The sequence below is a fragment of the Engystomops pustulosus genome, chromosome 7 (assembly GCF_040894005.1).
Source record: "Engystomops pustulosus chromosome 7, aEngPut4.maternal, whole genome shotgun sequence".
In the NCBI taxonomy this organism is placed as follows: domain Eukaryota; kingdom Metazoa; phylum Chordata; class Amphibia; order Anura; family Leptodactylidae; genus Engystomops; species Engystomops pustulosus.
Window position 1 is genome coordinate 161,218,639 of NC_092417.1, and position 14,507 is coordinate 161,233,145.

General features: G+C 43.8%; 1 protein-coding gene across 1 annotated transcript in view; it reads left to right on the forward strand.

The window, feature by feature from the left end:
- FSHB (follicle stimulating hormone subunit beta) overlaps window positions 1-14,284 on the forward strand; it is a 45,345-nt gene extending 31,061 nt beyond the window's left edge. Inside the window, exons 2-3 of the mRNA XM_072118568.1 lie at window positions 7,737-7,896; window positions 12,026-14,284. Of these exons, the coding sequence (XP_071974669.1) occupies window positions 7,738-7,896; window positions 12,026-12,244 (378 nt within the window). The 5' untranslated portion in view covers window position 7,737 and the 3' untranslated portion in view covers window positions 12,245-14,284. The remainder of the gene's footprint in view (window positions 1-7,736; window positions 7,897-12,025) is intronic.
- The last annotated feature ends 223 nt before the right edge of the window (window positions 14,285-14,507 follow it).

The following is a 14,507-nucleotide window of genomic DNA, read 5'->3' on the forward strand; positions in this document are numbered from 1 at the left end:
CGGATTTACATCAGCGCAGGGTAAGAACGCTCCTGCGGGACCGGAGAGAATTACCTCTTATTGTATCAAGGTCAGCGGATCTCAAGGAGCCAGTCACGTCCTGTCCATATACAATTCCCTTAACTAGGCTTTGGAGATGAAATATTACAGGGCTGGCTGGATGTCCTATGGTTTAGATCAGAATTAGACATTTAATAACATGGGATTGTCAAGCAATGATGGACGATAGATGTTACTGGATGTGAGGCGTAAAGGGACGCTGTCAGCAACTTTTACATCAATAAACTAACAGCCGTCTCATGTAGGGTGTGCAATGTATCACAAATATCATTATATATCATTATCATATCATTATATATCATAATAAAGTCATATGCAAATGGGCAGAGAAGAGTCACTTTTTATCTGAGATGAGTCATTTTTATAGGCTAAAGAGGGAATATAACTTGGCTCTATATTACCTAGAAACATGTGAAATATATTTTCTATTATCCTTTATGCTAATATACACACCTTTACCTATAAAAACAAATCATCTCCAAAGTCATATGCAAATGAACTGAGAAGAGTCACTTTTTATCTGAGACGAGTCATTTTTACAGGCTAAAGAGGGAATATAACTTGGCTCAATGTTACCTAAAAACATGATTCTGGTGTCATATTAAATATAAAAAAATCTTATCTTTCAAATCAGGATTGTGAGCTAGAGAACTAAAGATACAGGCAGTTAAAGGAAATCTACCATCAAAAGCAAACATGATAATTCAGGGATTATCCCCTTATATTGTGACGTCTCATCCCCCCTCATATTGTGCCCCCCCCTTATAATGTGGACCCTCTCATCTCCCCCTCATATTGTGGCCCCTCTCATCTCCTTATATTGTGACTCCACTTATCTCCTCCTCATTGGGACCTCGAATCTCCCCCTCATATTGTGGCCCCTCTTGCCCCCCCCGCCCCCCTTATATTGTGGCGCATTGGTGTCGGCTTGCACGCAATAGAAATCGGGGTGGGCGTGGCCATCGGACAACCGGACGGATTCGGAAAAACCGCAGAATTTAATTAAATTGTCGCAAGATCAAGCACTCAGGACTCAGGACGAAGAAGGTGAACTCCGGCGGACAGAGGCGCAGCTGCGACACCTGCAGGAATTCAGGCGCACGATGTTAGTGAATCCCGGCAGACCTGAATCCTCGTTGGACAACGCACCGCGGGATCGCGACTGGACCGGGTAAGTAAATGAGCCCCATTGTTTGTCTAAGATGATTCACTTTTACAGGCAGGAAGGGGGAGCGTAACTTGGGTTCTGTAGTTCTTAGAAACGTGGTTCTGGTGTCATATTAAATAAAAGAATCTCATCATTCAAATCAGTAATTTACCATCAAAATCAAACGTGATAAACCAGCACTGATTACAGGCACAGTAACTATGGCAATCTTCTTATATTTCTTATCTATGGTCTCTTTCCTTTTGAAATCAACTTTTAAATTATGCTAATAAGTCTGAAGGGCCCTGGATGGTGTTACCAGAGCCCCTTCGTGTTGTCCCTCTCCTCCTAATAATGTGGCCTCTCATCTACCCTCAAATTGTGGACCCTTGTGGGGTGTGAATAGGGTGCTGGCAGAGGTTCAGGAACACTGGCTCACGACTGCGCACTGCCTATAGTCTCCACACCCGTTCAGGCGCAGGCTATAGCGCAATTCTGCCTGGTCAGACCTGGAATAGAAATGCCCCCCAGCGCAGCGCTGCCGCATGCTAATTTCGGAGCCTGCGTATGGTAAATGTGTCCAATGAGACGTCTTTGGAAGAGCCACAATTGCATAAAAGTATTTTTATAGCGGTGGTCTTCTCATAGGAGATGACCACTAAACATCTCCAGAAGACCACCCCTTTGAGAAGACCCCCTCCCTAAAAGACCAATTTATTTTCAGTGTCTGATGTAATCTCCCCACTCTACTCTATGGAAGATAGATGTGTGATTATCAGATATCTATAAGACAGTCTGTAACTGCTGTACGATATTTTTGGCAATATCTTATTTCAATAAAATAGATGCGCTTACATTTCCTAATTGCAGATTTATGAGGCTACGTCTAGTTTCCGTAGGTATTATATAATAACTTGGTACTTGGCGTTGCGTTGGCTTGTTTAATGCAGTACGGGTGCAAGGTCAATCCTCTCCCTCTAATGTCTTCTTGTTATTGATATTCCGACAACTGTTGAAAATGGACATTAAAAGGGTTTTCCAGGCTTAAATTATTGATTATATGTCCACAGCATAGCTCCTTAATAACAGAAAGTGGGGGTGCCCAACACCCAGCCCCCCACACCCCAATGGGGCACATTTACTAAGGGTCCGAATCGCGTTTTTCCCTTTTGCGCCTTTTTAGTGCGCACGCGATCGGATTGTTTCCCATCGGCGCCGGCTTCCATGCAACGGAATTTGGGAGGTATGGCAGGCGGAAAACCCGACGGATTCGGAAAAATCGCGCTATTTAAAAAATCCCTTACATGCACCAGGAAGAGGATGGTGAACTCCGGCGGACCTCGGCGCAGCAGCGACACCTAGTGGATATCAGGCGCACGACCTTGGTCAATCGCCGGAAGACCTGAATCCTCGTCAGAGAACGCACCACTGGATTGCGACTGGACCGGGTAAGTAAATCTGCCCCAATATGTCAGTTGTTTTCAGCATCTGATTAACAGAGAATCAGGAAGCAAAGAGCACCGTTCTCTGTCTAGTGGTCAGTAAAGGTTACTGCAGATCAGCTCCTATTTATTTAGGAGACAATGGGCCACATTTACTTACCTGTCTTGTCGCGAACCCCGATGATCATGCACTGTGCCGCGATTCACAAACATCGTGCGCCCGATATCCTGCATGTGTCGCTTCCCCGCTCAGGTCCGCCGGAGTTCACCTTCTTCTTCCTGGTGCATGTAAGTGCATTGTCTTACGGCTCAGTCAGTCGGCACGACTACCCCCCCCCTATTTCTGGCGCATGAAAGCCGGCGCAGGTGCGCCACAATCCGATCGTATGCGCCACAATCCCCAGTTAAATACCTGTCACAGCGGAACAAATCCCAAAAAATCTGACGAAAGTGCGATACGTGGACCCTAAGTAAATAAGGCCCAATGTACAGTGAATCAGCTCAGCCACTACACAGAGAATGGCGCTGTCTGTTTTATATCTCTAGACAAATAGAATTATTCCCCATTTTACCAGAATTGGAAGCTAATATTGTCACTGTTAACCAATTAGTACCCTTGTCTATGTGGAACATCCCCGACCAAGGCCTGACCTAAGGGCTTGGGGGCAGCTGGATTTCCCTGGTACCTGAGTGGCTGGCTTTAGCATGGCCTAGTGCTGACTAGGTCACTGTCACTTTGTCCAAGAGGAACAGAACGCGTCCATGCTGGGCGGGTGTCCGACAGGTGGATTGCAAGAAAAGCGAGAATCTGTGGTATGGTAGAAATAGTTCTCCCTGGGCACTTCTGGTGTATGCGTGTGTAAAGGATCCTAGGGTAGATTGATGGGGGGAGGCCCTTGAGCTTAGCAGCAGCCAAGGTTCACACATAGACATGACATGTAGAACATCAACTCACAGTTCCTTTATTCCAGAATCTAAAGTAGAAGTTTAATCTGTCCAGGTCCATGGTAGGTGGTTGGATATTGTCTGGCAAAGGATACTCACAGCCCAGTTACTGTAGCTTCAGGCTGGAGAGGTCAGGAACTGCTTTGGCAGCAATCCTAGGCAGGCGTTGTCAGGGATCAGAGCTGCAGGAGGCCTGATATCTGCAGGCCTTGTGTCTGAATTTCATTTACAGACACACTCATTCATGTAGTTCAGAAAGAACTAAGATCTGGAACATTCCCACCACAGAGGTTTTATAAACTTCCCCTGCGGTTGGAGAGTTCAGGTATCCTTCCAGAGACCTTGTTACAAATGGAATTAACAATTATCAAAAATTGTACTATTGGTCTGTGTGTAATCAGTTCCTATTCAGGCAGATGTTATGCAGCTGTAATACAAGTTATGGCCAGTAGGAGGCCAGTACTAAGGAACAGGGGCATAACTTGAGGGGGTGCAGAGGTTGCGATTGCACCCGGGCCCAAGAGGTTTAGGGGGCCCTTATGATGTCACTTTCCCATATGAGAAGATTAGTACTATAAACCATACATTATATTCGGGGGCCTGGCACAGACTTTGCACTGGGGCCCTTCAGCTTCTAGTTACGCCACTGCTAAGGTATGAATACATAATTAAGGATAAAGGAAGTATTCTTAAAGGCAACTTCCTATGGGGACTGCACAGATTGCAAGGATTAGCTGGCTACTGTTCACCTACGTCTTGAGAACAATGGAAGCGTATAAAGTTCGTAAGGGACCCGTCCACCGGGCCACTACAAAGTGACTCCACCAGAGGACTGTGGATGTATCTCGGGATCAGTATACTACTTGCTTTACAAGGTTTCTCGGACTAAATGAAAACCACAGTGGTGCCTTGTGCGTAAATTTGGCATTATCCTCAGCACTCATTCCAACATTATGGATTTCTTTACTGCCGGTTCCCAGCCAGACTGGAAATGGTGAGGCTCCAATGACTTCTGTGGTCAATCATTGGTACCAAGTACAGTAGATGAGCATGTCTTCTGTTTTTACAGATACCTCAGATCACAACTTGGATTTCCTCGTTATCCTTTAATTTAGGATACATACTGCAAAGCAAAAACGATGTACCTCAACTTTTAAGGAAAAGGAAGGACCATGAGAAAATATAGAAGATAAATTGGGTGATACCTTCTCGTAGAACCAGTACTTGACCAAAAGGTTACTACCTACGACTTCCGATACATACTTAAAGAAACCCAACATAGACAAATAGTTAAAAAGTCCTAAACCTATAAATGAACAACTAATCTCTGGGCCATGGCCACATTCTCCCAAACGCATGGTTAGCGTGGGCTGCAAATGTCAGTCTAGTTTCTCAAGGTTTGAGTGTCTAGCCAGCTTCTAATCCACCAGCCAAATCTAGATATGTTATAATTCCTGGTAAATCCTCAAGGTGAGATTTGCCTATAAAAGAGATTGATGTAAGGTGTTGCCAGCCATCCAGGAGCTGTACCGGAGCACACAGGAGCGAAGGTAATGGAGCAATTAGATTTTACTTACTGTAGATTGTAATGTCAGCGTAGAATCAATCACCGTAGGGGAGGACAAATCCATCTTCTATAAGTGTCACGTAATGAGTCTGTTTATCCTGTATTGATCCGTCCAGACTCAAAGAACACAATAATTCAATGTTAAAGAGTTTCTCCTACTCAAAAATAAGTTTTAAGAAATAATAAGAGATGGAATAGCTGGGGGGTAGGTTATACCTAGGAAGTAGAAGAGTAATTAAAGAGGTCTTCTGGGCAAATCTATTAATGAGTGATGTGATGGGCGATCATTGAGGTGCTAGACCCATCGACCCCACAGATAATGTGATTTACTTTACTGTACATGGTGCAGGAGCCACCCTGGTGCAGGAGCCACCCTGGTGTAGGAGCCACCCTGGTGCAGGAGCCACCCTGGTGCAGGAGCCACCCTGGTGCAGGAGCCACCCTGGTGTAGGAGCCACCATGGGGCAGGAGCCACCCTGGTGTAGGAGCCACCCTGGTGCAGGAGCCACCCTGGTGTAGGAGCCACCCTGGAGTAGGAGCCACCCTGGTGTAGGAGCCACCCTGGTGTAGGAGCCACCAGGATAGTCCATTAAGGGTGAAGTGGAAAAAAAGGGGATAATGGGTTACTTGGTGTCACACCCCCATGATCATGTACTATTGACCTATCCTCAGGGGTGGATTCCCCTATAATGCATCCCTTAAACCAAACTCGTTTCACACAATGGTAGGATGCAATTTCACCAAACCAGTCAGTTCTGGAACCAGGAGGAACTGGTTGAAGAACCTTAATCAAAGCACCATACATGATCCTTCCTATGTTAAAGGAGATCTACCATCAGATTGACTGATGGTAGACTACCCCGACTTCAGTTCTCCCCACTCCCACCTGAAAACCGGTCGTGATTTAGTCCCAATTCCCGGTGCAGAGCCAGTGATAGCAACTACTCCACCCTCTACGCCGGCCATGCAGTGGGCCAGCATGGAGGATTCCTGCCCCCTGTCTGTGCACTGCCTCTAGCAATGTACAATTCTACTCCGGGTCAGAACTGGCATAAAAAGTGCTCTGCCGGCACAGCACTGCCAGGCAGAGGCCCGAGCCTCTGATAAATTCATCCGGTGCTGGGGGAGGGTTACATTATACGTTTCCACATTTAGCACCAGCCTACGATAAATGTGCCCCATTGGGTTTGGCTTCACTTTTCCTATCACACTGCTATTCCTGCTAGAAATTTTCGGCAAGATTGACAAGTGGGTGTGTCCCTGTACACTGTGACATGCAGCAGACTGTATTGAAACACACCCCTGTGGCAAGTCAATGGTAATCCACAGTTGTCAATTTATACTTAGACTTACAGAGAAAGAGTGCAATGTAAAGATGTTCTATAATTTACAAATTATGGGCAATGCAAGAATTCTGTAAAATAGACATGGTGCCTTTAATAAATAGAAACATTGGTGTAAGAGGAAATTAAAGCTGCCCGTATACATTAGTTGAATGAGGGTCAAACTTAGGGATAGAAGGATTAGGCAGGTCTGTTTTTACATGTTTGATCCACTTGTCTCAGTGCAGCTTATTTGAGCTGAGGGTGCATGTCTTTTGGGTATGTCAGAAAGAATTAGCCAAAGGAGTGTTTTGCCGACAACCAGGGCCGGATGAAGGTTGGTGGGACCCCTGGGCGCAAAATCTGGTGGAGGCCCCCACTGAATGTAGCATACATAAATGTCCTCCTTCTCACTATCTACTATCCCCCCAATAATACATCTACATGCAGCCGCCAACCCCACAGTAATACATCTACATAAAACCGCCAACCCCCCCCCCCAGTAATACATCTACATACAACTGCCTCCCCCCCAGTAATACATCTACATGCAGCCTCCAACCCCCCCAGTAATACATCGATATACAGCCGCCCCCACTAGTAATACATCTACATGCAGCCGCCTCCCCCCCAGTAATACATCTACATGCAGCCTCCAACCCCCCAGTAATACATCTACATGCAGCCGGCTCCCCCCCAGTAATACATCTACATACAACCGCCAAACCCCAGTAATACATCTGCATATAGCCACCAATCCACCAACTAATACATAAACATGCAGCCTCCTCCCCATAGTAATACATCGATATACAGCCGCCTCCCCCAATAATATATCTACATACAGCCACCAACCCCCCCAGTAATACATCTACATGCAGCCGCCAACCCCCCCAGTAATACATCTATCTATCCCGGCGGAGAGCCACATCCAGTCTAATAGTGTGCAGTTTGGGCGTCCAATTCGACAGTCCAAATCGCCCAGACACTTGGTGGGGGCACCTTTAAGGGCAAAGTGGTTGGGCCCCGGGGCCACGTGCCCACCCTGTAATCCCGCTCTGCCGAAACTATTGTTTTACCAACTCATCCTCTGATTCCTAAATTATGGTAATACCAATTACTGATTTCACAGTAATGTATAGCGTATGTTCGTTTATGCCAGGTAAATCTGTTCAGTCTCTTAGTATCCTAAATGTTTTGGGTTTTATAAGTATCCGGAGGTAGGTAATACATATTTCTACCATATTACGCAGAATGGAGAAGTTATTTCTATACGCGTTGGTGTTAAGTTGGAAGATCCTTCCGTGTGTGGCCTGTGAGCTGGCGAACATCACCATCGTGCTGGAGAAGGAGGAATGTGGCGCATGCATCTCCGTAAATGCCACCTGGTGCGCGGGGTATTGCCACACAATGGTGAGTAGAACAAGTCTAAAGGATCTAAGCAGCTGCACTGTACAGGAGGTAGTCTCCGTTCACACTGGTGATCATATAAGTTCACAGATCATACAAGTCTATGCAGGTCTTATATACAGGCAGTCCCCGGGTTACGTACAAGATGGGGTCCGTAGGTTTGTTCTTAAGTTGAATTTGTATGTAAGTCGAAACTGTATATGTTATAATTGTAGATCCAGACAATTTTTTTTTTTTTGCCCTTTTGACAATTGGAGTTTCAAAATTTTTTGCTGTAATTGGACCAAGAATTATCAATAAAGCTTCATTACAGACACTTTTAAGCTGATTATTGCAGCCTGGGACTATAATAAAGCATCCAGAGAGCTTCACCAGAGGTCACAGTGGGCAGAGGGGTCCGTCTGTAACTATGGGTCGTCTGTAAGTCGGGTGTCCTTAAGTAGGGGACCGCCTGTAGTCACATTGATGGGGGAGATTTATCAGAAGTGTCTGAGAGCAGAACTGTTCTAGCTGCCCATGGCAACCAATCAGAGCTCAGCTTTCATTTTAACAAAGCTGTTTTTAAAACTAAAGCTGAGCACTGATTGGTTTCCATGGTCAACTAGAACAGTTTTACCTCAGACATTACTGATAAATCTCCCCCAACATTGTTGGTACGCCTGAAAAAGTCCATACTGATGCTGTTCTAGAGAAAGTCAACCATCATATGGGACTTACATTATGCCAACTAGTCACATTCCGATAATAACTCTTTTTATGCAATTTTGAGTAGTAGTTTGTACTGAGTTTGATTGTAAGGAAGATAGGGGATAACAATCTAATTGGTTGGGGTCCGACTGCTGGAATCTCCACCATATTTAAAGGGAACCTATCACCAGGAAGATCACTTTTAGCTGGTGACAGGTGCCAATAGCCGATCCTATGTCAATTCAAGAAACCTCTTTGTCAGCATTCTGAATTATTCCAGTAATTTATCCAATAGTTTGATTCAGATTACCTGGCTCCCTGCCAGCAGCGTGTGGTGAGTCCCAGGGACGGGGCAGCTGCAGCCTGTATGTGCCTGTGTCATGCATTCTTCCTCTCCTTCACACCTCCCTCCCCTGCCTGCTCAATGCACATGTCAGGAAGTGGGGACACAGACACACACAGGCTACAGATACCCCCTTCCCCAGGACTCACCACATGCTGCTGGCAGAGAGCCAGTTAATGTGAATTAAACTTATAGATAAAGTACTGAAATAATTCAGAATGCCGACAAGGACATTTTTAAGATCAGCATAGCATAGGCTACCTGTCACCAGCTAAAAATCCTACTCCTGGTGACAGGTTCCCTTTAAAGGATATCTACCAGGCACAGTGACTGTGGTAATCTTCTTATATTTGTTATGCATGGCCTCCTTCCTTCTAAAGTCAATGGTTAAATTTATGCTAATGAGTCAGAAGGACACCTGGGTGTGTAACGAGGGCCCCTCTGTGCTGCAGCTTCACAGGCTGTTCCACTGTCTCACCTCCCCTTTGCTCCCTCAGCACTTCTCCCACCCTCTTCCTGATGTGATCTCACTTAAACAGAGGACGTTTGGAAGATCTGGAAATTGCTGAGCACAGCGTTTAGGTATTTCCAGCACTGTCATTCACTGTCTATGAGAATGGCATAAATAGCCCAATGCTGCACTAAGCTAAGTTTTAGCACCCCAATAGTGTTGAATGAAGCGACAGGGTGCATTATTGACCTGCCACGCCGTCAGTTAGTCAGAACGGGACCTGCATTCTTGTGATCGGCAGGGGTTCCGCTCTCCTGGTCGATTTTGGGTCCATTCAATCATAAGAATGATATCAACTTATCATGTGGAGGGGGGCACGAGGAGAGTACTGGGCAGCACAAGCCAGATAGAGGGATGGTCAGAGACGTTGCAGACCTTCATCTTGCTCCACCCATAAGTACCCCACCACTGTTGGGGTCACCCTGGTTGGTGGGGTCCCACACAGTCCCTCACTGAGATTGCCTAGGCTAAGTTAGCCGGACTCATTAAAATGGGTGGTGTTTGTGTAGACCCCACTCGATATGACTTGGTCTCACCTAGATCTCAGGATCTACCTAGATCCCTAGGTTTCAGGGTTGAGGCTAAAACTTCCTGTTTTTTTTTTTTTACAAGCAAAAACTTTTATTCAGTAAACTTTGACTGGGTTGCTTTGCAAGGTCACTGGCGCCCATCCAGTGTGTATATACAGATAGTATATTAGATTACATACCATACTTTATACTACATCACAACTCTCTACACGACTTATGAACCCTATGGTAGGTGACCTAAAGTTTCTGGCAGGGACGTAACTTGGAGAGGCAGGGCCCCATAGCAGATGTCTGAATTGGGCCCCCTACACCCTTAGAAAATCTACATATTTGTATACTTACACATTTATACACTCTTACATACATACACACATGTATGCACTGAAAAATATGCTACTCAATGTGCAGCATGATTTGTATATAAAGGTGCGCATCCTCAATTCTTTAATGTGTCAGGTCAGATACCGGGGCCCCCTGACACTGTGGGCCCCATAGCAGCTGCTATGGCTGCTACCGCTGTAGTTATGCCTCTGGTTTCTTGGTGTCTTAGATGTAAAGGAAGTTAGGAGAATATTCTGGAGATATATTTTTTTTAAAAATTAATGATATAAAAAAATAGTCTTTCCCTTGCTAGACGTGTGTGCGCTCCACTGGTTCTCCCCCAGTTACAGCCGGGGACCTCTCCTTACAAGCTTTTATACATATAATTGAGCTCAGGAGGATTAGATACAAGGCTAAAAACGAGAAAAGGGAAAACCTTGCCAGTATAAATGTAACTCTGCTTTCCTTTCCGTCTTAAAGGGGTATTACACTTCTCATTGTCCTGAGAACAGGACAAAGACTAGACAGCCATACACAGGAGATAAATCTAGGTGTACCTAACCTCTAGCCCCTAACCTTGAGATCCCAATTTGATAATGCTTATGCTCCAAGGACTGGCATAGTGGTTTTCGTTGCCTCTATGAGAGATTAGTTTGGCTCATTCACATTAGATTGTCAGGGGATTCTATCGGATTCCACTGAATTTGGATAATAAAAGAAAATCAACCAGTGAAAAAAAAAAAAAATACAAATACTCACCCCCGCTTTTCTTCGTCTTGATCCCGGTGGTGTCCTTCGCTAGTGTTGACACACCAGGATCGCCTAGAAAAGAAGTTGAGCAGCTCTTTTTTTGTAGGTCCTCCAAAGGTCCTATAAAATGCACAACTAAAAGTGGACAAAAGAGACCCCCTCCCCTCCTTTACTATCATAGTATCATAGTATATAAGGCTGGAAAAAGACACAAGTCCATCAAGTCCAACCTTAGTCCATCAAGTCCAACTATGTTAATGCCATTAAATAATTAGACTTGTAACGGTCCCCAATTTTCATACATCCCGCTGGTCACATCACCTCTTAACAGGGCTTGATTGTCATAAACCATCAAAAAATCAATCAAATAATCTAAAAGAGAGTGTCCATTTTATGTCAAGTACATAAATTTATATAAGGTTGGTACTGTTTTCATATATATATATTTTGAAATCATATCTGGCCACTATATATATATATATATATATGATATTATAAAACTATGGTATTGGTGAAGCCTTGAGTCGAGTATTGGGCCCACTGTGATATTATTATTTATGGGGCTCCATGATTTCTATCTGTGTCAGTAGCATAGTTGACAATATTCCCTAATAAAGAAAGAAAATCCTGGCAAATTTGTTGTGTCTCTGCCCCCAGAGAGGGTGCGGTTTATACCAGTTCCACCCAAATGTAGGTTGTCCCAGGTGTTGATTTTATGGGGGGCATTTTTCTGGCATAGAAGCCCTGAACTAAACCTTAGTACCCTGAAAACTGCAAGGCATTACGAATTATTATCCCAGATTCACGCCAAGGGGGTGTGGTTGGCAGTGGAGTGGGCCGGCGCGGGTTGTTGCTGCCCGGTGCATGCGCACTACCTAGACAGGTCTTTCATCATGCGCCGTATGAGGCCTGTGATAAATCTCCCCCTAAATCTCTATTGCTAATTGTATATGATATCTTGTATATAGTATCATTTTTTTTTGTTTTCAGGATCCAAATTTAATTTTAAAGTCGGAAAGACAAGGTGTCTGCACCTACACAGAGGTTACGTATGAAACTGTGAAGATCCCTGGCTGTCCAGAGAATGTGAATCCTTTCTACACTTATCCGGTGGCCGTGGACTGTCATTGTGGACGGTGCGATTCGGAAACTACTGATTGTACAGTGAGGGGCCTAGGAGCTACTTACTGTTCCCTCAGCCAAGACTAAAAGTGGGAGATTATAACCTTTATGTGCAATGAGAAAATGTACAATGTATTATTAAAAAAGAGCAATTCCACCTAAAATCGTAAAAAAAAAAAACCGCTTAGGGAATGTTTCTATTGTCCGGACCATTCACTACCTTTCCAACTCCATCTCTTTAACAGGTCATGATGACAAGAATTCTGTCACCCATTGTTCTAAAAAAATTTGTGCCACTGCTCAGGAATTTGCTCCAGAAATACCTATAAAGGATTGGATGCAAAGAGTTGGAGTTTGGTGGAGGTGCTAAAAGTTTCTCTTTGAAAATTCAAAAATTTTGCCATGTCAAACCAACAATATAAAACGTATCTCCCTATATTTATAGGCTGTTCAAATCCTGAGACCTCCACCTATGGAGCTATGAGCTCCACCCCTTTAACTAGATTTGGCTAAGCCAAACACAATGGAAAGAGTCACAACATTCATCCAAGACAAATCGAAAAACTGAGACTTTATGACATTTTTGGGAACTGCTATGGGCATCAATATTACCCCAACAAAAGATTCCTGAGTATCTTCCTTCCTTTCTTATGTCTTTTCATTGTTGGGCACATTTCCTTCTAAACATCCCTGACTACCCCTCTAGGTGAAAATTTTTGTAAGTCTAAGAAAAAGTTCAAAAAGATATTTGCTCATTATTTTAGGTGGAATTGCACTAATAATATTGAAAAATATATATATACTTATATAGGAGTGTATAAATCAATTGTTTTCTGCACCATCATGTTGCTGCTTATGAATAACTTTTTTGTTTTCCGGTAATGAATGGAATTGTGTGTGGTGTCACCGTAAGGCACATTGTAGTGTATAATAAGATGCAATATGTACTTCTGAATTGTTTTTTGCATATATATCTTTAATACATTTTAATCCTACACTCCATATATGTTAATGAGGATTCATGGTCAATGCTGAGCAGCCAATGAACCGTAGTACAGTATAGTAAAAACTTTGGATAACCCACCAAGCTCTAGGATGTTTTGACTCTTAAGGCAGGAAGAAGATGACGCGGCCTCCATTCCCTTCTCTATGTGGACCTCCATGTCACTTTTGGATGAGCCAAAATAGTTGAATTTAGCACAAGTTGCCTAATTAGATCATACAGATAGGTGCCAAAAATGTAAATAATTTGCCTTAGGCTACATTCACACGACCGTATGGGGTACGTAAGTATGGCCACAAGCTTGCAGCCCTACATAGGTCCCCCATAGATGCCAATGTCTGCACAGGCGGCACCGTACCACTCCGTATATGGGGAAAAGATGGGACATGTCCTAGTATGGCCCATACGCAATGTATTTCAATGGAGAGGGGTCAGCCCTACTCCTCCCCAACGCGGCAGAGGTATGCCCACCTGGCCGTAGTCGTGCGGGCATACGTTCGTCATAAAGCAGCCTTAGTGTAAAGAAAATCCACCCTATACGTATTGGAGAAGATGATGGTGTTGGTTGATGATGTGAGCTTTACGTTCATGGAAAACCTATGATATAACCAGTTACATTTTTGTTGCTTAGTGGTTTCAATTGTCATTACGGAAATTCTGTTGTGTTTAACCAATTTTACTGACTACTGGAACCGAAACCAAACCCAAAGGACCCAGCATGTCTGTACATTACATGTAATGCCTCGTTTCCCCTGCGGAGGAGCTGTAGGAAAGAGAAACACCTGCTTTCAGGTTTCTCCACCTACATTTAGTCAGTGTGGGTTTCAGTTATAGGACTAACTATGATCAATTTATTTTCAGGGGTCCTTTCTAGGTAAACAGTTGAACTTTTAGGCCCTTAACTGAGTATTTACTTTCCTGTTCCTAAATACTATATTATATATGAAATGATTGACTTGAACAGTCTCTTGTATTACTTCTGCAAACTGCAATGTTACCTTCCTAAAAACTGTGATTTCCATGTTTATTGTATTTTAGGTGTAGATTATTCAGCGCCTTTGGGGACTTGTATCTTTTTCCTTTTAGACTAGAAATGTTATAATCCAAAAACTCAGATTTGTATTAAAGTGAATAGATTGAATAAACTTCTGTTACAGTATCATGCACTCTATTGGTGTTTTTTTAATTTTTCAGGCAACTGCTTTCTGAAATATTTTGTATTAAAGGGGTTGACAAAGTCCTCATATATTTTTAACTGTCCCCTAAGCACATCAAAAGAACATTAAAAGTGTACCTACCTTTTTGTCCTAACACTGCAGACCCCTAGTGTGTTTTATTGCGTAGCCT